This window comes from Sebastes fasciatus, chromosome 9 (assembly GCF_043250625.1).
Source record: "Sebastes fasciatus isolate fSebFas1 chromosome 9, fSebFas1.pri, whole genome shotgun sequence".
Classification (NCBI taxonomy): Eukaryota; Metazoa; Chordata; class Actinopteri; order Perciformes; family Sebastidae; genus Sebastes; species Sebastes fasciatus.
The window spans coordinates 19089922-19115543 of record NC_133803.1 but is presented as its reverse complement, the minus strand read 5'-3'; the positions used below and the strand labels follow the sequence as shown (position 1 = coordinate 19115543).

The 25622-nt window shown below is 42.6% G+C and overlaps 1 protein-coding gene across 2 annotated transcripts in view; it reads left to right on the top strand.

The window, feature by feature from the left end:
- The first annotated feature begins 421 nt into the window (after window positions 1-421).
- mcu (mitochondrial calcium uniporter) overlaps window positions 422-25622 on the top strand; it is a 65277-nt gene continuing 40076 nt past the window's right edge. Inside the window, exon 1 of one of the 2 annotated variants that reach the window (XM_074646486.1) lies at window positions 422-622. In XM_074646486.1, the coding sequence (XP_074502587.1) occupies window positions 506-622 (117 nt within the window). In that variant the 5' untranslated portion in view covers window positions 422-505. The remainder of the gene's footprint in view (window positions 623-25622) is intronic. The other variant, XM_074646485.1, reaches the window with a different exon arrangement.

The window sequence follows — 25622 nt, the reverse complement described above, 5'->3', positions numbered from 1 at the left end:
TTCCACTCAGATAATGTTAATAGAGATTGTAGCCTAGATAGTGTTGAAAGAGGAAGCCCTAATTAATTTCTAGTGAACTGAAATGTAGTCAAATTTCACTTTTCATCATAACATGTTAACTATCACATTTGTGCACACTTAATAATAATTGCATTATACATTTATATATGATAATCACACTTTTTTTGTGACCTTCAATGGAGAGTAGCTGCATGTTTTTTTTTGTTGTTGCGACAAAATGATATGCAGTCTGTCTTTGCATGCATGCCTGTTTTGAATTAGCCAGCACACCAAAAGCATTGGTTTGATGTTTGCATACTGGTGCAGCAGCAGCAGCAGCAGCACTGTGCATGCATGTGTGTGTGTGTGTATGAAGCTGTAGTCCAGCCCTGCAGCCCAGCAGCACCGCCCACCTCCACCACCACCCCTCCCTCTTCCCTTCGGTGCGTCTCGGTCCGCCCGCAGCAGCCAGTCTCCTTCTCCGGCGAGCTTTTTCACTACAGAGATGGCTGCGAAAGTGTGCAGATCAGTCCTCCTGTTGTCCCGGAGCAGCGGAGCGACGGCCGGCAGCCTGCCCGCACTTGTTGTCTCTTCACAGCGACACCATCAGCACATAAGACCGGTAAGTCCCAGGACGTGGAGAGGTAGAGAGAGAGAGAGGTGTTAGTAGGACTGGAGCAGGCGTTGCTGGACTGGTGGTGGTGGTGGTGGCTGGGCTGGCTAAGGAAGTAAAGCTAACTAGCCTCAAGATTTTCCGTTCATGTCCTTTTCTTCAGATTCACGGAGAGGTGAGGCAACCAAGATGAGTCATGATATCCCAAAACCAGTGTCGTGTTTTATTCCCACAGTGGGACGTGGAGCTTTGAGGAGGCAATGCAGCTTTTTTTTTTTTTTTTTGTGTGGTTGAAGCACATCAACACCCCTACTGTCACTAGCCTTCTTCTTCTCTCACATAAAGCCTCTTATATCTCCAGTGTCCTTCAACTTTGCAGGCATATTTTTGGCTATTATAGTGGTTGTTGTTGGGTGTGCAGTTGAATGCAATTTTAAAGGTGTGTGTGGTTGTTTTCTGCAGTGGTTTCACGACAGAAGAGAGGATGGGTTATTTTTGTGCTGGATGTTTTTTAGGCTGGTTCCTCCTCATCTCTGCTTCTACATAGTGTGTGTGAACTGCAGTCTGATGCAGCAGCAGCAACTCAGGATAATGAACCCAGAGCTACAAAGAGAAACTACAGTTGTGCAAGAGGGAGAAGGAGTGATATTTTATTCATGCACACATATAAGAAACATGGAAAGCCCACACTTAAATGGATGATGTCAGACTCTCCATGTTCCTCCCCTCCCTGTGGGTGTTTCCCCATTCAAGCTGGGGGAGATCCTGGGTTTTCCTGCAGTTTTTGTTTTTTTTCAAAATCACACTCTATAGCAATACATGCACAATAATGCTCACAAATAAACTGGAAGTGCTTACAAAACTGTCACTACAGTGCAATAGTTTCATATCTTGTTCCTGTGCCCCTGTGACCCACTCCCTCTGCTGAAACTCTTGAGGCTTTACGGCAGCGGCTGCTTGAGGGAGGAGGAGGAGGAGGAGGAGGAAGGAGGGAGGGAGGTGAGGCACAGGATGGACTTGAATACGAAAGAATGAGGAAGTCAATGCAGCTCAGGGCAGAGCGTCCCCCTTCACTGTAGCTAGGAATACTGCTGCGTGAGTTTTCCTTTACCACCTCTCTCTTTGTGTTTGTCTTGTGATCACCTTTCACCTTTTTTGTGTTTTTCTTCCCTTTACACAAACACTCGCACACTTGCCACAGGCCGTGTGAAATTAAATGAGGCTCACCTTCCTGTGAGACAGGCCGGCCCGGAGGTTAAGTAGCTGTCAGGATAGACTCACTTCGGTCCACAGTGTGTCGCCCACTGTGAACTATTACAATACAGCACATCTACCCCTGTGGAGAAGTAATATTCTCCACCTCTTCTACTATTTAAGCCTTAAATGATTTAACAGGACGAGTTGTGTCTCAGCAGAGTTGGCACTAATACGTTTTCATTTCATTTCAGTCTGCACAGGTTGTACTTTTGTTTGCCTGTCATAGCGTGTCTTCGTCCATCCATGCACTGCTGCTGCGGCTCATAACTCCTGTCACCATGTGACAGCCGAGCTTCTGTAGTCATTTGCCTTCACTGCAGTGTGGGAACTCTCTGTTTCTAGACTTGTGTCTATAAAGCTGCAGTGGGACACACACTTATGAGTTGTTGCCATTAAGCATGTAGCGTCTGATCGCGGGGAAAAAGACACAAATATGCTGTCTCGAGCTCCATTTCAAGCAGTGAGCAGGCTGCTGCTTTAATAACGTGGTGCAGCAGACGTGATGGGTCAACTCTCCAGGGATGCAAAGCAGCAGCCCGTGGGCTCACATTTAACCTGCACCGGATTACTATTGAGTCAGCTGTCATATAAAAGGCTGCCGTTTTGAAGTGTGGCGGGGGAGTTTGAGTCATTGTGAATAAACAGTCCTTGTAAAAGGGTTATAAATCACAGGTTGAAGTTGGGTTTTCTATAATATGAGCACACTGAGTTAATATTTCCACATGTTGTGTCTAGAATATGGGGAAATTAGGGGTGGGGAAAAATAATCGGTTCACCTTTGTATTGCAATTTTTTTTACGATTTCGAAATAGATTTTTTTAATGCCAGAATCGATATATTTGCTTCATTTGAGTCGATGCGGAGATAGAAGGAAGTTACCACTTTTATTGTTGTAGTCTGAGTAACGTGATGTCATATCAGTTCCATATCCGTCACCAAAACAAACTACAGAAAGAAGAAAGCGGCGGGGGGTCCATGTGGATACGACCTGCACCATCACATTTTAAATCCAAAGTGGTAAACACTACACATAACACTCTGACATGCGGTCAAGCCAGCCGTCACTCGTATCTCCGTGGTCAAATCGGCTGACGCTACAACAGTAGAGCACCTATATACTGACATTTATGTTAAATACATTCAAACAGCTCCGATGGAGCTGACCATGGATGTATAAAGAAAACTGAGCTGACGGGAGAGCTACAACAGACTTGGCGAAGTTAGTGGAAGTTTAAAAGTGTGACTACGTCCGTTTTTCAAAATAAGGTGTTAACAAAGCGAACTATATACAAAATACATATATGGAAATAAGATTGATTGGATTATATTCACCAGAAGTATAAAACATTACATGTCCCTTATGAATTATAAAGAAAATACCACTAATTTGTGAGGGAAATGTCTTTAGTCTTTGATTTTTGTGTTGGTGGAAATGAATTAACAATGACTGATATATTTGACTTCTGGACATCTCTGACTGTATACATCCTGAAAAGCAAACATTTTTACTGTATAATTTTTTCCAAAGTCCCCAGAAGTGTATGATTTAAGTTTTTCCCATGGTGTAGTGTTAAAAAAGTTAACATAAATCGTATTGTAGAATCGCAATACTTAAAAATCGCAATACAGTACATATCGAATCGGCACCGAAGTATCACGATAGTATCAGGAGATAGGTGTATCGTCCCAGCCCTAATTTCCATATGTTGTGTCTAAAATATAGGGTGAACTAAAAAATAAAATCATTCTCTTTGGTTATTGATTTCCATTTAATTCCGCCACGTTAATTAAAGCAGAGTGGTTGGTGTCTTTTGTCTTTGAGGCCAGGGGGTCGAGGCCCGCTCCTGGCTTTTAATCCAATCAGTGTAGGAGTAAACTAATTTATCCCTGCTGCCTTCACAGGCTCAGTACTGAAGTTATCCGGATTAGTGTGATAAGAGAGAGTGACTGTCAGCTTGTGGCTGTTGTCTGTTAGAACGGTGATAAGACGGCTGAATGATTGATAAACTTGTCCAAACAGGCGGTTTCATTAACGTAATCCAGCTCTTTATGGACAAACTGGCTCTAAATCCATTTACACATTTGTATATCTGTAGGGGTATTGTATGGAGGAGCAAACTTTCTGACATGAAATGATGAATTGAATGTCACATTAGCTGTCATTCATTCAGGGTCAAGGCTAATTAATGATTTCATTCTTCACTTTGGAGTCTGATGATTGACAGCTGTATGGCCCTCTCCTGTATGATTGGCTGTTAGAGGTCTATGATGACAACCTGCATGTCTGTTCTGCAGATCTTATCTCATCATGTCTGGTACCTCTGCTGGAGAGGAACCTTAACAATCTCTGGCTGCACTGTTCCATCTCTTCATTGATATTGGATTACTATCTGTACACAGAGGCAATTTTAATGGGCATGAAGTGCAATTTAGAGGGTTTTCTTTAGCGGGTGAGAAAATTGATCGTTTTCCTGCGGGGGTTTCATACACTCTTTCTGAGGCAAAGTGATGCGATAGAATTTCAGTCACTCAAAGGTACGATTACACAAATGATTGATTTGGTGACTGGATATTCCATTCAGTCCATATACCATGTCTTTACATGCTTACATTTTCCACATTATAGCATGCAGTATAATCTGGCTTGGGTAAAGTCGCACCAGCTATACAGTATGAATAAACTGCTTTATGAATTTGTTTTTGCTTGACAGCTGCTACGATTAATCGATTAGTTGTCAGCTATTAAATTAATCGGCAACTATTTTGATAATTGATTAATCGGTTTGACAATTTTTTTTAAGAAAAAAAAAAGTAAAAATTCTCTGATTCCAGCTTCTTAAATGTAAATGTTTTCTGGTTTCTTTACTCCTTTATGACAGTAAACCGAATATCTTTGAGTTGTGGACAAAACAAGACATTTGAGGACGTCATCTTGGGCTTTGGGAAACACTGATCGTCATATTTCACCAATTTCTGACATTTTGTAGACCAAACAAAGAATCGATTAATCAAGTAAATAATCGACAATGACAATAAACGTTAGTTGCAGCACTAAAAGAGAGAGCTATGAAGTTACCAGCATGATTAAATATTATCAGGAATATAATACTGAACAACTAAAAAGAGGTTGAATGAAATATCACTAATTTGCACATTGGTCTCGCTGAGTCTGGTCTTTGATCATTCAGAAATTAACTCAGAAACATGACAGGGTAGCTCTGCTATAAGCCAGTTTCATATCTATCCCCACTAAAGTTGAACAACTGAGTCGACTACTGACTGCCCACCTCTTCAGTGTTTGAATTAGTTCTAGCTAGTGGGGCTGCAGAGCAATGAACAGGAAATAGAGGAGAGACAACCAATCTTTTATCGCCAGGCGGGCATGTTAGACCAAATGTCCAAAGACCAAATGGCAGCATTTCCCTTGACGTGTTCGCCCTTCTGGAGGACTTCAGTGCCCAGTAAAATCTCAAATGTGTGTTTGTGTTGTTTGCATGGGGAACGGCTTCCCAGAAATGAGGCCATGTTGCTCCAGCATCGTATCCTTTGTTTTGTTAGTAAAGCGCAGTGTGTCCCTTTTAGAGTGGTACTGCTGTTTGCTCTAGTGTTTGTGTGTGGGCAGGGGGGATCAGGATAAAAGGTAAGGTGAAAGGTGGGCTTATAGTAAACATACTGCAATTCAGAATTTGATTATCAAATGAGCAACACAAGATACTGAAAGATTATTGGTGTTGAGCACACTGAATAATACAATAGCACTCTGATGTTGTGTAATCCACCATTCTTGTCATTTCTAATTAAGAAAAAACTGTGGAGAAGTAGCCTAGTATTGTGAGAAAAACAGATACCCAGTTAAACAGACAGACTAGGGTACTTGGGCGTAATAAGATAGGGTACTGTAAGTCATGAGCCACCATGCCTGCTGGCATCTACTGGCAGTGTGTAGAGGAAAATGTCACGAATTGTCTCGCCATCGTACAAAATGACAAGTGTGCGTTGTCATCTTATTGCGGTGATGAAATGCTGACGGCTTTAGTGGCTGTGTTTCTGACAGAGCTCCCGTCAGCTCAAGTGGCGATCACCCCGGCGAGCAGCAGCCACAGAGCAATTTCCAATGTCTGCTATGGTCTGGGAGTTGTACGGCCGCCCTGGCAGGCGTTCGCCACTGAAACTGAGAGGTGCATTTGATCTGCTGACATTTTTCTACAGAGTTTTCATCATCCTTCACATTGTTTGCAAGGCCTGTGAGATGGTTGAGCTGAGATGGGCTTCACAGCAGTGAATATAATGCAACTTTGTTTTTATTGTATAGTGATAATCACTTTACAACATCTCATGCTTCTACTGCAGGTATTTTCACTTGTGCCCCACGAACAGCTGTGAACTTTCTCTCTATATGACTGCATCTTTTCAGTTGATTCATGGGCATACTTGGCTCTGCTAGATCTCCAAACACATGCTCGTGCGTGCCCTTTTCCCCTGTGCTTTCTTCTTCTATTATTTCCCTGTGCTCTCTGAGTCCCGCACCTGCTCAGCAGCACGGCAACCTTTCTCACGCTCACCAGCTGTTTGCTCCGTGGTCAAAAACAGAACTGTATTGGAAGGTGAACCGGTTCAGTTTTAGTATTTTGTATTTCAATTTATTTGTTTTTGGCTGTGTGGCTGCATCAACCCCAACTGTCTCCTTATATACATTACAGTTATTATATTAATGCTTCATCTCCTTGCCAGACTGATGGGCCACATGCGTCTCTATCTGCTGTTCGCTCCGGAGATGCCGCAGCATTGTAATGGATGAGACTATTGTGATGGACAAAGACCTCATTAGTACACTGAGAGGGATTTCACCCTTGAAGTGGTAAATGACTGGTGAACTTCAGCTGTTGGCGTAGACTAATTAGCTGCTTCCCATGTTTCTGTGTGGCCCAGCGTGTCTCCAGTCGAGTCTGCAAAGGACATTAAACTAGGCCAACGTGTGTAATGTGATGATGGATGGAGGCAACGCTTGGTTACCCACCCCTCTCATCTCTGGGACGTCGGGCTGGGTGGCGTCGTCTGCCAGGAGGGCAGGTGAGGCTGCTGCTGGTACCTGAAGGTCACCAGCAGCAGTACAGCCTTTCATGCCATTTGATGTGCGATTGGGCTCATTATTGGGACAGCAAAACTAATCTGTGTCAATGCTGGGTCCAAATGAGCAATGTAAATTGAGCTTGGCAGATTTGGCTTGTATGAAGGTCAGCTGTGCCCAGATCTGTCAACAAATGTGTGACAGTTATGGGTAAGTATTTCCAGATTGAGGTGTTCTGGTGTCATTTTGTGTGGGTCACTGAGTCTCTAGACCGGTTTGTCTCCACCACACCGAGACGAGCACTGCATCTACTGTATTAGTTATTGCATTTCTGCTGCCAGAACAGTTTCATATAATGAAGAATGTGGTCATCTTAATTCTGCAGTTTAGATACTGTATGTACTACTTCTGTTGTTTGAGCTTCTATGGACTTGAAAAGCTTGTTTTATTCATATTACATTTTGATTTACATAAAAAAACCTTGGTTGTAAATTACACAGGAGCAAACAAAATTATAACGGAGGTACAATATGAGGGGCAGAGAGTCAGTTATGTCTGCAGGCCAGAGTACCGTTAAAACTAGGACGACCTTGAATTCAAAACAACCATTATGTGAGTATGCTAATACGTCTTACCTGAGTGTACTCATGTGTGTCCTCCTCTCTTTTGTTGGAGGTGCCCCCCTAGTACTGGCTCTTCTCAAGGTGCCGTCACACCTAAATCCTCTCCTCATTCATTTCCACGAGAAAGAGGACGAGATGTATTTGCTTCCTGTCCCAAATTGATCCCGCCTTGTTTGCAGAGTTCAATTTGACCGAACTTCACCCTGGAAAATATCAAGACTCTCCAATATGCAGCTAATTAGCAAGAGCTGGGGGTGGGGTGGCCGGGGTCGACCTCTCCTTCAGGAAGTATTGATTGTTTATACCCTTGTTTATACAAGTTCATAGTGAATTAATACAAGAAGCGGCAGTAGGACGGATGCTGGCTGAATGCAGGGACATTGACGGTGACTAGTAATAATAATAATATTTTTTATTTATATAGCACTTTTCAAGCATAAGCACAAAGTGCTTTCCGGACTAAAAAATGTACAGAATAAAAATTAAAAATCAGAAAACCCATGTAAGCCCCCCCCCTGTATGACACATAAAAATGAGAGCGCATACTGTATATCGAGCAGCACTGAGCCCAAACATAAACAGATGGAGGTGCAAGAGCAGAATAAAACAAATAGTTCATATAGGTAAGGTAAATAAGCTCATATAAAACAGGTGACATTTAAATACAGGAAATAACCTCATATATAAAAAAATAACATGCAAATATCAGAAGTGATCTCGTATAAAGCAGATAAAGTGTCAATAAAAGAATGAATTCAAAACAGATAAAAGTGCAACTTATATAGAAGTGCATATAAAATACTAAAACACCATTTAAATATGTCATGACAGTAAAGTTCAAACAAAGCACCATAAAATAGTCATATAAATGGAGCGATGTGATAATGGAAAAAAGAAAACCTTATTAAAGTGATGGTAGGCAGAATGTTTTTGGCATCATTGGGCAAATGTTCCATAATAACCTTTCAGCATATTGTAATTCAAGTGCTCTGAGAGATAACTAGACTTCTGCACCTCCTCATGGCTCTGTTTTCAGGCTTTAGAAAATCTAGGCCGTGACAGGAGACTTTGGCCAATCACAGGTCATTTCAGAGAGAGAGAGAGCGTTCCTATTGGCTGCTCATTCTACATAGGCGGCTGTCAATCACTCACGAACTCCGATCAAACGGTCAAACTAGACAGCACCTAGTTTGACCATCTGATCATTTGATTGACAGCTGCTCAGAGACGGCAGACTCCAGCTCGGCTCTGATTGTCAACAACATTTCCTGTCTCACCTGTTTTATTCCCAAAGCACGCAAGTAAATATCCCCTTGCTAGTTCAGGTCTGTCCACACTTTTTCTCAGAGGTAAGACCTTGAATCGCCTCTGAGCTGCAGATATCTATACATGTACAAGTACTTGGGGGAAAGCAGGCACATTGAATCAAGATTAGATGGACAGATTGATCGTGTGTCAAGCTTCTCATATCAGCCCTGTTATAGAGCCGTATTCTCTGAATCCATTCTGCTCCCACTTATCCACATTGCTCTGCTTTATTGAAGTGAAAACAATATAGTATATGGCATCTGTCAGATCCATAAATTACAATTGTGCTGTTTAAAGCAGAAAACAATCATATCAGGGCAGGGCAGCGAGAAGAGAGTCCTCGCTGTGAGAGAGGCAGCAGGAGAGAAGAAGAGACTGGCTCAGCTGTCAACAATGAAGCAGCAGCTCTTAATTGGAATTGGTAACAATGAATGTATGAATGAGTCCTGCTTTCCTGACGGAGTGATGGCTGTGAAGTTGCTCAGAGGAATGTTGGTATTGTGTGCGATGTGAGGATTTCCCTCGGCCTCAGCCTCACCTCGTTCACTGGGCTGCTTCTCATTACAGCTTCCCCATCTCACTGCCGGCAGAACGGAGAGGATTATTGCACATGTCTAACTGCGGTTTGCTTCGAAATTGGAGAAGACCATTACCCGGTTTTAAATTAGTAATTACGTAGGTAGAAAAAGATGCTAGCTCAAGTGTTAAACTTATTTTTTTTTTCTTGGTCGAGCTGCCGCTGCCAACTTCAGAATAGCTGTGAATATCAGCACCCGCCTAAATATAATGAGCACAATTTTTAGAAAAATGCATCTAAATGAGATCTGATGGTGAAACAGGAGCCTCTAAGATCCCCGACAACTGATTTGAGTGTAATTGCTCTGTAAATTATTTATGCATGCATATAAGTCACTCAGAAACTCTGTTGGAGGATAATAAGTAATACATTACTGGGCATTCTGCTCCATTAGGTTATAGTTTAACCCAAATAGAATACAACACTCATTGCAGACAAACCTTGAAAGGCAAATAAAGTGTGCAAATTACTAAGCAGTTCACTTTCAAAGGGGACCCCTGCAAATTTAAACAAGGCTAAATGCACTCTAATCCCCCCCACCCCACACACACAAGCTCATAAGTAGTCCTTTTGTTCCTGCTGGATCGATGTACTGGGTTGATGGCAGGAGGGCTCGACATTTTCAAGTTCGTTACACCTTTTTTGACCCGCTGATTTGAGAGTGTCTCCTCTGATAAAACCAGCTGATCTCTGGGGACAGATGAGGATGCTCTGCTGGAAGGAAATCTGCATGCTTCTTTATCTGCGTGGTGAAACACACTGGAGTTGGGTTCCCAGGGAAATGATGGCTTTTGCTGGTCATGTATGGAGACCTGTGACATCACCCTTGTGTCGAGGTCATTGTGGTTAGCGGGCAGACGCGTGTGTCGACCTAAGAGGACTTCTCTCTCCATGGCGGCTTAATGAGGCGTGGTGCCAAGCAGGCTGCTGTTTGTTGTTTCTTTTTTAGCATCGGCTCACTTTGCTACCCTGGGTGGTTGGCAGGCATTAGTAACAGCCGTCATATGAGTGAACTTGAATATATATATATACTACTGCTCCACGCTTTGTGCCAAGAACAAATCAAAAGAAGCGTGCAGCTTTGAAATGTCTCCTTAAAGGACATTTTCACGATCAAAGCAAATCCAAAAGAAGTATAATTTTTTTTTTCTAATTTGTTGATAATGGCGTATTATCTTCTCCACAATTTTTAGGAATGCGATTTAAAGTCATTGTGGATTTTTTGACCGCTAATGGTACTAAAGATTGTTTTATGCACATTTAAAGCTTCAGTAGGCAGAATATGTTTGGCATCATTGGGCAAAAACTCCATAATAACCTTTCAGTATATTGTAATTCAAGTGTTCTGAGAGATAACTAGACTTCTGCACCTCCTCACGGCTCTTTTTTCACGGGATTTAAAAAAATCTGTGACGGGAGACTTTGGCCAATCACAGGTCTACTATAACATGGTTGGTACCAATAGATTCCTTTAGGTTTTTCTAGTTTCATATGGTACCAGTATCTTCACTCTAGCACCATAACACCCTGCTACAACCTTGTTGCGTTAATGCGTTAAAGAAATTAGTGGCGTTAAAATGAATTTTGGTTAACTTTGACAGCCCTATAATGAATACAGTTTGCAGTGAAAGTCAAACAGTTACCAGCTGGTATAGACGTTTAAACAACAGTTGCGTATATATAACTACGGTTCTATGTTTTGAGGCTGATCGCCGGATGCAATATCTAGGCCAGGGGTGCACACACTTTTTCAGCATGCGAGCTACTTATAAAATGACCAAGTCAAAATGATCTACCTACTATAAAAATGCAAAACATATATTTATTTATAAATATATTGAGTATTCTTTATATGTACAATATATGTTGGTGTACCTTGCATAACTGCATGAACCCATATTGTACAATATAACTCTGTACATTTTTTGTCATTACCTTACTCTGATGACTTGCACTGAATGGAATCAGCCAGGGATGCATAGTCCGGACAGTAGCTGCTGATAGCCAGCCTCAAGCACACTTCCAAATGATCATCAGTCAAGGTGGAACGGTATTTGGACTTAATAATCTTCATGTGGGAAAAGGCTGACTCGCATAAATAAGTGGAGCCGAATAATGCAGTCAAGGAGGTAGCACATTTCCTCATGTTGAGGTACTTTTCCTCTGTGAGTAAGTTCCAGAACTGTCCATGAGCCCTGGATTTAAGCTGAATGTCAGCTTGTAGTGTCAAAATCTCATCCTCCACTCCAGATGAGTTCAGGTGAAACAGTGTTGCAATTTGTTGGCTGACGTCTATTTAAAAAAAAAAAAAAAAAATTGTTGTTTTTTTTTTTTTTTTTAATGCCATGCGATCTACCCACACTACCTTTGCGATCGACCGGTAGATCGCGATCGACGTATTGGGCACCCCTGATCTAGGCATTAAAATGACTGAAGACGACTCTTTAACTATGGGTTCACATACGCGACGAAAAACAGGCAAAGGGCTCCTTTAAACATGAAATAACCGGGTATCTCCGAAGGCACACGGAAACAAATGGTCGCCTGGCAGCTGCTCAGAGATGACATGCGGTCTGAAAGGTCATGACAGGAAACGGCATGTCTGACACCCACAAACAACATAGCACACTGGAGTGAAACACGCTCTGCTGTCCCTCTCCCTTGTTGTGTCTCCAGGAGCTTCCAGGCACCTTTATGCTGACTCGTAAAACTTTCCCTGTATTATCCCTCTTCGATTTCCCAACAGCAGCCTACTGTCTGTCTGTATTTTCTGAATGATGCTTCTGACAACCTCATTACACCACCAGAAGTCAAGAACCGAGATTGATCAGACTCTGAGCACATCCGGGGAGTCAATGAGCCCCAGAAAGCAAGACTCTGTGTTTCAGCCTGGCGCCCAGTTTGTTTGCGCTGTAATTACCCAGGTTGTAGCAGCGCCAGGGTAGACACAAGCACACGGGGGATTCACCATGGAGAAAACAAACAAATATGCACACCTCTGCTGCCAGACAATGGACTCTAAGTCCCATTGTGTCATTTGTAATGATTAGCTGGACCAGAGGGACAAGCCAAACATGTCTCGCTCAGGTCACGACAAGCTCCGTCGTGACCTGAGCTTGTGTTTTTTTTTTTGTGCTTTTTGTACAGTTTTCTGCCACTCGGCAAGACTCTTAATAGCTTCTTTGTTGATAGGAGGCCTGTCTCCTCTGACTACTTATCTGCTAGTTTTAAATGAATCAGGGGTCTGAGCTTTGAGCCTCGTCTCTTTTAATTAACTCCTGTATCACCACAAGTGGATCAATGGCTGGAAGAGACACGCGTGGACTAAGCATGCCCGTTTCAGAGAGTTCAGTGGGGAGGGGTCAGATATGCGGTAGGGTGGTGGTGGTGGTGGTGGTGGCAGCGGTGGTTAAGGCTGCCTTTTGCTGCCTCAGCACTTTGGAGCCTCGTTCACACCGACCAATCATTTTAATGTGTATATGTTTGGACTGGAGGTTTTGTCCAGATATCCTATTAGAAGGGCTTTTCGCAAATGTTGCTGGGTCTGGGAAATGTATTAATGTAGTCTTACTGTTGACTGACTGCACTGCAGTATATTTCGATTTAACTTTTCCATTCACATACACTGTGTGACTTAATCCTAGAAGCTTTTTTTGTCACAAAGCAGCTCTACATCATGAGAGAAATGATCTGTAGCATCATGTATTTGCATGTCAGTGCAAATAATGAGTTTACTCATTGCTGATCATGTCAAGTTGAAATTACTGGACTATTGATGGATTGAAAACTGGTAACTGGTGACAAAATTCTTCGTCTTCAACTCTACTCGAGCTGCAACAATTAATGGATTATTTGTCAACTATTAAATTAATCGCCAACTATTTTCATAACCGATTAATCAGTTTGAGTATTAAAAAAAAAAAAAAAAAAAGTCAATTTTTTTGTGATTCCAGATCTTAAATGTGAATATTATGACAGTAAACTGAATATCTTTGAGTTGTGGACAAAATAAGACATTTGAGGACGTCATCATGGGCTTTGGAAAACACAGATTTTTCATAATTTTCTGACATTTCTATACTGTGATATTGATATGTGGGTCGTGATGTAGTGTAAATGATCTCTAAATTTCAATTCAAGTCTATTGGAAAAACCTTTACACTGTAAAACCTGTAAATCTAATATTGGCATAAATCAGTCCTGCCCATTAGTTTTTTTTGTTTATTTGTTTATTTGTTTCACACACGTAAAAAACATTAAATCCAAATTACATGAAAGAAATATAAATTATGTGCGAGGGTGTGGTAGAAATAGCCATTGGTTTGCAGCATTGACCACAATGAACTAATACAACCGGGATCACTACCTCCATTATAAAGTGTAATAGAAAATCAATCTTTTAAAGTTGAATAATCTATATTATTGTTTCACAAATATACCTATATTGTCATTTCATCCAACTTTACAATTGGCCAATCCATCATGGCCTATTCTAAAACACCGTGCCCGGCCTTAGTGCTGTTCTGCCTTCTCGTATGTGAAAGTCAGTGAGGACTCGGAGGGGACCATGTGTGAGAGATGCAATCTTGTCTCCGCTCAAAGGCACCTCCGGAAAGTAAATTGCTTATGTAAATAGCTCCGCTACTGTAATCTTTTGTTGATGAGGTCTCTGAAGTGACAGCCTGACATGGGAGATTTTTTAATTCTTTTGTTCTTTGGGATTAAACGAGCATTTAAGTCTTGACTCACAGCGGTACGAGGGCGTCAATTTAAGAAGAAACATCTAATAATAATAATAATAATGGCAACAGCACTCAGATATGGTAGTAATTAAAATGATGGTGACTCGTGGACGGTCTCGTTAGCGGCCGGAGAGTGTTTTTGTTAATGAAAGCCGACAGTCCTAATTGTTGTTCTCGGTCATTGAGTTAACGCCATGCTGTTTTCGAGGAGCTTTTCTTTATGGTGCAACTGCAGCGTGATATTAATAAGCGTGACATTCATGTAGGCTAATGCTAATTAGCGCTATCTGCGTGATCGGGGAGGGCTTTTCCCTCAGGCTCCGACAGTGTTTGCAGTGTTTTCTCTAAAGGCACTGAGATGGATTTCTTTTTTGTTGCTCAGTTAATAGGCTGAGACTGTGCCGCAGGTGTGCTATAGCTGTACGAGTCCACCTGAAATGAGAAATATCTATCTCTATTTAGTCGTGCATGTGCTTGTGCATGCAGTGTACCTGCTTGCCTCACACCCTTTTCTTGATGGAGATAGAGGAAGAAGCTGTTGACCTCAGAAACGCCTGTGGTTTTCCTCATCCTCATTCCACACACGGAGGTCAGAAAGCAACGGGCCGCAGAGTCCCACGACCTTCTGCCAGAGACGGTTAGTGATGACCCTCCTGCCCGCTGTCTCAACGCTGCTGTCTGGCATCAGACGTGAGCGCATAACCTGCGGGGCAGACCTGGCAACACACACAAGCTTCTCACAGCTTCACACACATGAAGCCTACTCCTTTCTCTTGTGAGGGGTGTTTTTTGTCAGCCGTTTGTGTGAACGCTTGTTCAAAGCCTTTGATTTGAAATGAAGCTGTGAGCAAAAAAGACAGGCAGCGTTGAGACACTAGACATTTCCATTTTCACTATACTGTTACTCATCCTTTGCCAGCTAGCTTGTGCCCCACCGTTCTATAAATAGGATGGAGGAGATGGTGGAGAGGAGACTTTGTTGGAGAATGCATTTCCATGGAGACGGTCGTCATCGGGCTTTGGCTGCGTGATCAGAGAGCCGTTGTGGAGGACAGTATTCTGGGCTAGTTTAGCAAAAAGTATGTATTTACATTCTCTAGCATCAGGACTGTGTTGTCATAGCAGTGTGGGAAAACCAAATGACAACAAGTTTGTTCCTCTCTGCTGGTTGCAGAGTCGACTCCAAATTCTGCAGCAGCAGCAGCTTCCCCATTTTGCTTGGGAAACAACATGTTATAGGCTCCTGCAAACCATTCTGTTTGTAGTTTACATCACTCTGCTTTGCTTAAAGGGAAGTGTGTTTTGAAGTGGGGTTGTATGAAGTATTTATCCCTAGTCAGTGTATTACCTACAGTAGATGAAGGGTCGGCACACCTCCAGTTTGGAGAAGCTGCCTGGAGTAATTGCACAGATGCAAAGCAATGTACTTCTTTGGACGTGGGCCGGGAGCAAAACCTATTTGAGTTGTTCCGATACCGATACCAGTTCTGAAATGCGTCTGATACTGCCCAAAATTCGGGATCGGGTATTGGCAAGTGCGCCAGTCTATGCCCCGATCCAATACCATAATCTATTAACCCAGAAAAAAATCAACTTGTTTTACCGGAAATCAATTCTTCTTCGTTGTTATTTGTTCATGTTTTTACAAAGGGTTTAAACTGAGTCAGGCCATACAACAAAGATAGTAATCATATCACATCCATATATGGTCAGTAGTAAACAGCTGTTTAGTAATAATAATAATTATAACTATATATTGTTTTATCACGCTGGATCGATACTCGATATTGGCCAATTCCGCAATTTCAAGTATCGGAATTGGTATTGGGAAGGAAACATCTCTATGTAAAAGAAAGGCCCACTTAAAAAAATCAATATCAGTTTAAGAGTACGCTATATTTAGAATATTTTCACTGCTTTACCTTGCTGTCACACAGCCCTTTCCGATGGGGGAACTGAAGCCGTTGTATCCAACCATGCTCTCACCAAAGCCACCAGACTCCATTGAAAAAGCTTGTAATTTTACCTCGCAGAACACGGGGGTTGCTGATCTACCGCTGCCTTGATCGGTTAGTTTGTTAGCTGGTTTCTTTGAGCATAGATAAAGGCTTCAGTTCCCCGTCGGAAAGATAGACTGTCTCAAGGCAAAAATATTCTAAATATAGCGTACACTTAATCTGATAAAGATTTTTTTTAGCTGGACCTTTCCTTTAGGTGGCTAAAATATGTTTTTCTGCCGGCCCCGTTCACAGCAGCACATTGCTTTGCTGACCGTCATCTACTGTAGGTAATACACTGACCATGGATAAGTAACCCACTTCAAAACACCGAAACTATCCCTTTAATACCACACACATGCAAAGACAGTCAGACTCACAACCGCAGATTGAAATCTTATGTTCATAGACCAGTCTCTGAGGAGCATCTGAGGCTTCACTGGAATCTCATGACCCACTGGCAGCCTGTATGAGTCACGTGAATGTGTCTGCCCCCACTATAATTGTACTCCATTATGTTGCTCTTAAGGTATGTCAAAGTGGCCACATGTCCAGCACGTGACAGCCATATTGAATTATTTGAATGTTTTTGCTTCAGTAGTTTCCCTGTTCTGCTAATGTGGGTAACGTAGTGTCGTCTCCGGGGTATTGATCTGGGTGGGGCTTTTCCTGTGGCATTGGAATACAATAAGTGCTGTGTTTCCACTGTGCATATGAAAAAAACTCAACTGATATCATATATCTGACCCAGTTATTTGTGTCTTTTCTGTTGCGTTTTGCCTGCTGTGCAGCCCATCTGCAACAGAACCCCATATCTTCCCTGTTATATGCGCAGGGAAAGGACAATTATCTGCTTGTCAGAGAAAGGTTACCAACTCATTCCTCCATACACCCGCTGCATGGAAATGCTTGTCACTCAGCCAGACAGTTACCACCAGGTATCAGCCTGGTTGTTGATTTCCCAGGGAAAAATAGATGAGCAGTGAGGAGGCAGAAGAGCTGAGCTTAGCATCAGAGCGGATCAGTGATTGTACCTCCAGCTGAGCTTTCAACCTGCACTGCCAGCGCCTTTACTGACCCGGATCCTGAGGGGAACCTTGGGGGAAATCCCAACCTGAGCATGAACTGGATGGGAAGGGAAAAGGGATGGAGGGAGAAAATAAGCAGCGGTATGGAGAGGCGAGAGGGGGAGAAGGTTAGGAGTATCTCCTTTTTGAATGGCTAATAGCAACAGGGCTGTTTTGTTTGCAGCCTTAGGCAATGTTTCTAAAGTTACAATGTATTGAGCTGTCTTGTAAATCCAGGTATTTTACACCGGCATTAAGAAGACGTGAGAAATTCTCCGTGCAAGAAACCAAGGCCACAAAGCGCATGTGTAGGTGAATAACACAGTTTGATTTTGAGGTGAGAAGAGAAATAAATATACAGGTTCCTGGAGCTTGCTGCTGCTGTTGCCTGGGTAACACTTTGCACACTGAAAATGTCCTTTTATCCAACAGAGAATTGAAGGTTATCCATCTCATTGTCTCCTGTTCTCTGCTTTTTTATACAAAAATGGCCTCTCCATTCTTGACATCGTCTCATTTAGCAGGATACAATACGTTTTTTTCTGTGCAGACATGCACTCAGTAGAAAGCCTTCTTCACAACTCGGCTATTGGGTTACCACGCTGCCCTGCACTCTTCGCTTCCTCCCATTCAGTCGCCTCCTTGGAATAAATGCAACGCTACGGTGCACAGGCAGCGGCAGTGTTCATTCCAGTCTTGAATTATTGAATTGCCTATGAGGCTTTCCTTCAAAGTCATACTTCCTTTGATGCAAAATTGAATATAAATCATTATTTTGTCAAATATAAATTGAAGACAGTTGCTGCTGCTCAATTTTTATCTTATTTTGCAACTGTCACAAAAAACCCACCGGGGAAAATGCAGTCTGTTGCTTTATTGCCATTTAGTTCATAACTCTTCGAAACCCTGCGCTCAACTGACATCTTCCCACACGCCGAAATACATTTTGCATGTCTAAGGCAGTGGGAGTGTCAGAGTAGGAGCAGTCTGCTCAGATAGCCTCATACAAACACACTGGAACTCATTGATCACAATAATGGCTTTCGTGCTTCTCAGATTCAGGTGGAGCAAAAGTTACGAGACTACTGCTGAAATGAAAAACAGAAGAAGAAAGGATACGATAGTACCTGTACTGGCAACCGTGATCAGGACCTGTGATGCGAGCATGGCGGTTAAATGTGAAGGCACAGTGAGATGAGGTCACGGAGGTTTGACGTTCACTCAGTAAGATTACAAGTAATCAAAGGTGATAGCGGCGATCGGTCAACGCCCTTAGCGATGCTTCACAAACAGATTCCTTGCAGTGGTTTGCTGATGGAAACCTTTTGATGTGAAGGAGCAGCACAGCGTGTTCCGTTTGCATTAATAATATCTGACATACAGTAGCTCTTAAGCGGGGCCATGATATTGCAGGTCAGCGCAGCTACTTCCCGATATGTGTGCAGTGGAAATGATATACAAGCTCACCTCCCAATGCCCACAGCTCAAGTAATCATAGACTGTATATAAGAAGTGGACGTAGTCACCGTGACATCTTTCAATGGTTTGTGGACTTTGATTTTGAAGCTTCGAGTTCGGCATTTTGGCCGTCGCCGTCTTGGTTTTTTGCAACCAGAAGTGACAGGAGAGGGTGGAGCAAAGTACAACCGTCATGAACTGACAACACACTATGAAAGGGTTTAAGTTGTGAAACGAAAACGCAGACAACTCCCAGACCGGACAACGCTGTGGTAGCGACCACGTTCACTTCTTTTTGCAACCAGAGAAGTCGCCTCCTGCTGGCTATTAGAACAAATGCAGGATTAAGGCACTTCCACATTGGCTTCACTTTTCAGACCCGGAGGTTGCCTCCTGACTATAATTAGCCGGTTTAACATTTAACATTGTAGGTGAGAGGACAAGCCCTTCAGTAGAGTGGTGTGGGTGCTGAGTGGAGTGGTGGGTAATCCTGTAGCCCCCAACCCCTCAAAATCAGTTAAATCCTTGAAATGTAAAAGTGATTATTAATCAGCCGATAAACATTCTAATATCTGATTTAAACAGATTATAACTGTAGCTATACATGGGTGATCAAGGTATTTAACACAGACAGAACAGCCTGTTAAACACTTGTATTCATATTATACTGACTATCTTTCTATGTGTTGACATGATATGTTGCTGTTGGGATAGATTGGCAAAAATGGGCAGAATCACTGCCTCCTCTCATACCACCTCCTATGCTTCCTCGTATACATAAAAACTTGCCCTTATGGCACAGAGCTAACCCTATCCTCCATTCCACCAGAGACAAATGTCAGGCCTGTAAACATTTGATTGATTTGTGTGGTCGACTAGAGTTACAGTACAGGCTCAACTTGTAGTCTTAGATGAGCTGCAGTGTTGGGAAGCCGGTCTCCAGACTCTTCATCAAGAGGCTGAAAGAAGTAGGTAGGATCTGTGCTGCTGGTTGTATAGCATGAGTTACCTGCAGAGACACAGTGTGCAGACATTGTGCTCTTTGTGCTCATGCAGCAGCTGACTCTTGTCAGCAAACTTCTTCCTATTCTGAGACCCACAGTGTGTGTGAACACGGGAATAAAAAACCCATAGCTGTTTCTGCTGGCGATGTAGAATTAGAGCCACTTAGTTTGGGAGCCCGACAGTACTGAGCGTAAGCCATATTTGACTTAATATATACAACAGTTGGCTGTGTTGGCTGATTTTCTACCTAATTGTGTAAACAAACAGTGAACGACGGTATTGACTGATAAATGTGCCCTTTTCTGTTCCAATATTGTAATTTAACACCATTATTCATATAGCTTTGTGTAAGTAGGTGGTTCTTGCTATTTGTGGCTTTCACTGATGCTAAGAATGAATGCTTTGTAACGACTACACACATCGAGAGACCTGCAGACAAGCAGAGACACACACACACTCAGACAGTATTTTTTCACGCACAGTCCCTCCTCTCCTCTCTGATGCTCGTGTCTCTCTCTCTCTCATGTGCTTCCTCCCCCTCACGCCCACGCTTCTACTCTCTCTGTGCCCGCCGCTGATCATCAGCTTTATCTCCGCAGCTCGGTATAGGACGTATGAATGTGTCTTTTGTATGCGATAAAGCAAACGGCACATTCCGTACAACCTGTTTGGTTTCCCCCGCTATCCATCCATCTTTTCATTAAAGCTTTACTCTACTGACTTATCTTCCTTACATCTTCATATGCAGTTCATTCTTGTTTACAGGACCTTTTTTAAAAGTGCGATCAAGTCAGCAATGCTTGTTCTGACATTTCCAGGCCATTCCGGCTTTCCAACAATGCCAGCAATGTTACGGCGTTGCTCTCTCCGCCCTTCTAATCTTTATTTGGATAACACCTGGGGCAATGAATCAGACAAATATTTTTATGGTAGACTTTTTTTCTTTCTAGCATTTGTCAGCTTTTGTTGCTGCCTGCACAGCCCTCCTATACTCTGTCCTAGTCTGCCTCTCTTGCTTTCCCTTCTTCGCCTGTTCTCCTCCTCTTATAGTCCCCGAGACACCTGGGGATGAAGCTGCTTTGTTGCCGTTTTCCATTATGAATGAAGGCAGTTTTCAGCCCGCCCATTCATCTCCGCTGCGGCAGGAAACGCTAAGCTGTCAACCTCACTCTCCGCGCACCCCGCCTGCCTCCACGGACCCCGTTTGCGTATATATGTGTGTGTCCCACATGAACAGTGAATAAATGGCAGAGGGGTTTATACGTGGAATCACGTTTCCCCGGTGATAAATGGTGACTGTGCAGCCCTCTCCCCTTTCTGTCTGGTTTATATTGGTTTTGCAGGAACCCTTGCCTGCGGCGTGGCTCCGGTACTTTCTTTGTCCAGCCGTGCAGCAAAGCTCACGCAATCACACAAATGTCCTTGAGAGAAGAGGTTGACTGTTGGGTTCACTATGATGTGGATAGTTTGAGTCCTGCACATCCCCTCTGCTTACCTGGACAGGTTATTATGATCCTCCTGTCTTTAAATGTCTGCCCATTGTCAGGGAACATCCGGGGAAGCCCTGTAATTGGATCAGTTCTCCCTATAGCTATAAAATACTTTCATTGGCCAGTGGTCACTCAGCAGCCCTGTTCACCCTGCGTGTGCAGGCGCTGGGTAACAGGGTGTGCTTAATGTGTTGGAAATTTCATTTAACTCTCCTCTTCCCCTCTCCTATCTCGCTCTCTTCATCTCTGCTCTCGGTGGCCAGTGATTGCCTGCAGCCTCCCCACTTTCTCCTTCTCTACCCCCACCATCTCCCTGGGGCTGTCTGCCTTTCTCCTACTAGTGAGGGAGATGCAGAGAGGAGGGCGAATGAACAAGGCGGGAAGAAGAACTGAGAGAGAGAGAGAGAGAGAGAGAGATAAGGGAATGGGCCGAGATCAGCTAGATCAGAATGTGAATCACTTAAATTGCACAATAAATGTTGGTCACTTTGGTGCAGAGTCATTGAAAAGTTGCAGCTTTGCCAGAGACTACAGGACTCCAAAGAGAAAGCATAAGACAACAGAGTCATGTCATTCTCTCTGCGTGCTCATGCAATATTAAATAGCTGTGTGCATTTGAATGCACATGAGGACAAGAGGATATGATGTAGATAGAAATTGGCCGTCACGCATCTCTTTTTCTCTTCCATTTACCATCTGCTGTGCTGGTTAACTCACACAACTGGGAACAAATAGCATTCCCATTACTTTGCTCACAATTATTTCTCAGCAGCTTACACACACACACACACACACACACACACACACACACACACACAAACACAAGCCATGTTCTGACACCTGCCTGACCCCTCGGTCATGTTATTGCTATAACTGAGACGCTTGTTAAAGCCCTGTGGAGGATCCAGTGGTTATTATTTCCCCTGAAAAGCAGTTTACTGGCCTTTCACCATGTACAAGACGGCTTAAGGTGTAAGGTGACAAGGAAAACGTTAAATAGGCTAGTGGTCAAGGCATTCATGGAGAATTGCTTTGATACAAAATTCTCCGTCTGGATTCACTGAGCTTTTAGTGTGGTGTGTTGAATTAATTCAAGGTATTATTTTTACACTTTTGTATCGTCTGGCCATTTGTAAAGCAGGTATCAGTTGCCAGAAGGCCACCGTAGTTCTCCGACATGCTTGTGAAATTGCTGAAATCTACTGATGCATATAGATGAATTGTAATCAAATAAACCCCCTGAATGTATATTTTGGATGTTTTCTTTCCACCAGTCTGAAAGAAGACATGTCATGGAAGCATAACAGCATGAAAAACAATGTTTTTGCCTCTAGTGGCTTCACTTGAGTTGGTCCTTTTATTTGTTGGAATTCCACCCTGCGTTTACTGGATCAGTGGAGTTGTACATTATCAACTGTTTCCATGCGGGGAATTATTTTCAAAATGAAATTGTTGAAGCTAATCGGCTCTTGGGTAGACGGCTCTGAAAACACAAGGCCTGACGCCGCCTTTACAGAGAACACCCACAGGCCTATTCGACTGCACAATCTTCCACGGAGAAGCCCACTTAAATTAGCATCTGTGACATCTAAGATTAACCATTAGCCAAACTGAGCTGTAAGATATGTTGCATCAGGAGACATCTGAGTCTTCTGGCTGCTTGCTGATGAGTCGTTTCCAGTAATTAAAGCTGCTGCTGGGGGGTTCACGTCAGTCCAGGCTTTGGGAATGTGCAGAGGTGACAAAATGTTGGAGTCTGTCCCTGGCTTGGAGCTCATGTAAACACTCATGTGTCGCTGCGGATCAGGTGGCACTCAGGTGTCAAACACATCACGCTGACAGCATGCGAGGCATGACGGATAAAGAGCTGGTGCGATTGGAGGTACCTGAGAGGACTGCGAGACTGCCGTGCACCACGCAGAATTTAGGTTTGTCTGTGATTGGTGGAGATTGGTCTCTGAACAGCAGCGAGCTCATAACACACGGTGCCATAAGTCAATCAGTAAATCAATATCTGGTAGCCAGTGGTCGCTTATTTTCTCACCATGACAAGGAGTGTGAAGCATGTGTGTCACATGTGATGTGGCTGATTGATACATGCTTTATCATCCAGAATGAAAGTGACGTGTCACTGAAGCATACATTTCCCCTAGCAGTGTCTTCCACACGCTCTTCTCTTGAGCTAGTTGCCGACTGAGAATGTCCTCATGATAATAACTAAGTTTACACAATTTCCTGTATCATATTTATAAGAGTAGATGTTCTCCAAAAAAGCACAGAAGCATTGTTGGAGAGTCAGACTGGCAGATTTACTTTAAAATCATAATTAGGAGCGGGTTTCAAAGTAAAACTGAAACAGTTCCTCTGTCCTTTTTTTGGAATAATTCTACTCTTATATGTTTTAGATATTAGTGGATCTCCTGTTGCCACATCATCAAATAACAATATTTATAAATTTGTAAAAATAAATTAAATTAAAACTGCGAATAAAAATGTATTCATATTATTTATAAATATTATTATATTAATTTATAAATACAATGAAATATACCTTTCTATTAAATTCTTACTTTTTGTAATTGAAAAAAACAGAAAAATCATCATCTTTCCATGGATGAGCACTATATGGAAAAAAAAGACTTTTGTTACCCATCTTTGTCGACTTGGTTCCAGGTCTGTGAATCTTTGCTCAGATTTTTTCATCGATTTAAATGAAGTGAAACGGCCAATTGGCAATGGCAGTTCCACGTGATTATCAGAGTACTGACATGCAGGGACGACTCTCTGAACAGGCTGTCATCCTACACTTTTGCTTCATCTTACCCCCCTTTTCTCCGTAGTATGTAAGAATCTGGCGATACAATGCGTATCATAATACAGGGGTTACGATTCAATATATTGCGATACTATAAGCAAGGCGATATATTATTATTTTTAAATTCTAATTTTAAGAAAACTGTCATAGTATAAAGAACATACCGCCATATGCATGAAATTTGAGTAAAAAAAGTTTATATTTTTATGCAATCAGAACAATGGGATCTACATTTATCACAGTCCCTGTAACATCCAACATCATAGCATTACTGAGAGACGGCACATATCATTGCAAATGAAATAAAGTACTGATTGAGTTACTCTTTGCAGGTAAACTTTTTGAGAATTGATACAGGATCACAAAACACAATATGGCGATATTCAATATTTTCGATATTTGCTTACCCCACTACTGTATACGCTGTAAAACATCAAGCTGACTACACTCACCGGCCACTTTATTAGGCACACCTGTTCAATTGCTTGTCAACACAAATAGCTAATCAGCCAATCACATGGCAGTAACTCAATGCATTTAGGCATCTAGACGTGGTGAAGACGACTTGCTGAAGTTCAAACCGAGCATCAGAACGGGGAAGAAAGGGGATTTAAGTGACTTTGAACGTGGCATGGTTGTTGGTGCCAGACGGGCTGGTCTGAGTATTTCAAAAACTGCTGATCTACTGGGATTTTCACGCACAACCATCTCTAGGGTTTACAGAGAATGGTCCGAAAAAGAGAAAATATCCAGTGAGCGGCAGTTGTTTTGACGGAAATGCCTTGTTGATGTCAGAGGTCAGAGGTCAGAGGAGAATGGGCAGAGTGGTTCGAGATGATAGAAAGTTAACAGTATCTCAAATAACCACTCGCTACAACCAAGGTATGCAGAATACCATCTCTGAATGCACAACACGTCCAACCTTGAAGCAGATGGGCTACAGCAGCAGAAGACCACCCGCTACTAGCAAGGTGTCCCTAATAAAGTGGCCGGTGAGTGTATATTATGCAATTGAGAAAAAGATATAGTGCTACATACGAGCTATTAGGAACTACATATTTCTCATCCTAGTCACTGGTGAATGCTTGAAAATGTATTTTCTTCTGACTAGGTTATAATATTGGATGTTTTCCTGTTTGTTGCATTTGAATTGCCCAACAGGAGATAAGTCCGTCTCCTCACCTGCTTTTTGCTTATTGTGTTTTATCCACAAAGAAAAGGCGTTATTCAGTAGGGACTTAACCAGCTGGTGGCTTTTGTATCAGGAGAATAAGGTGGTGTATCTCGAGTGTACTTGTATACTATTCTGTCTGATTGTACTCGGTGTGTTGTCGGTTGGTATCTAGTGAGAGCAGCTGTTGTCCTCTGTGGCAATCTAATGAACAGAAATAGACGGGGCCTTCCCTCGCTGGGTCACAGCAACTTCTTTCAGAAACAACTCTTATGTGTAGGCCGGAGCACATGGCAGTATATTAGTCACATCTTGAATTACGTTAATGCCTGTGGGAATTAATCATTTGCGTGTAAAGCATACTGCCAGCTTTGGTATTTATACGTGTTATACATTAATGTATGTGCGTCTGAAGCAGTGGAAGTGTCGAT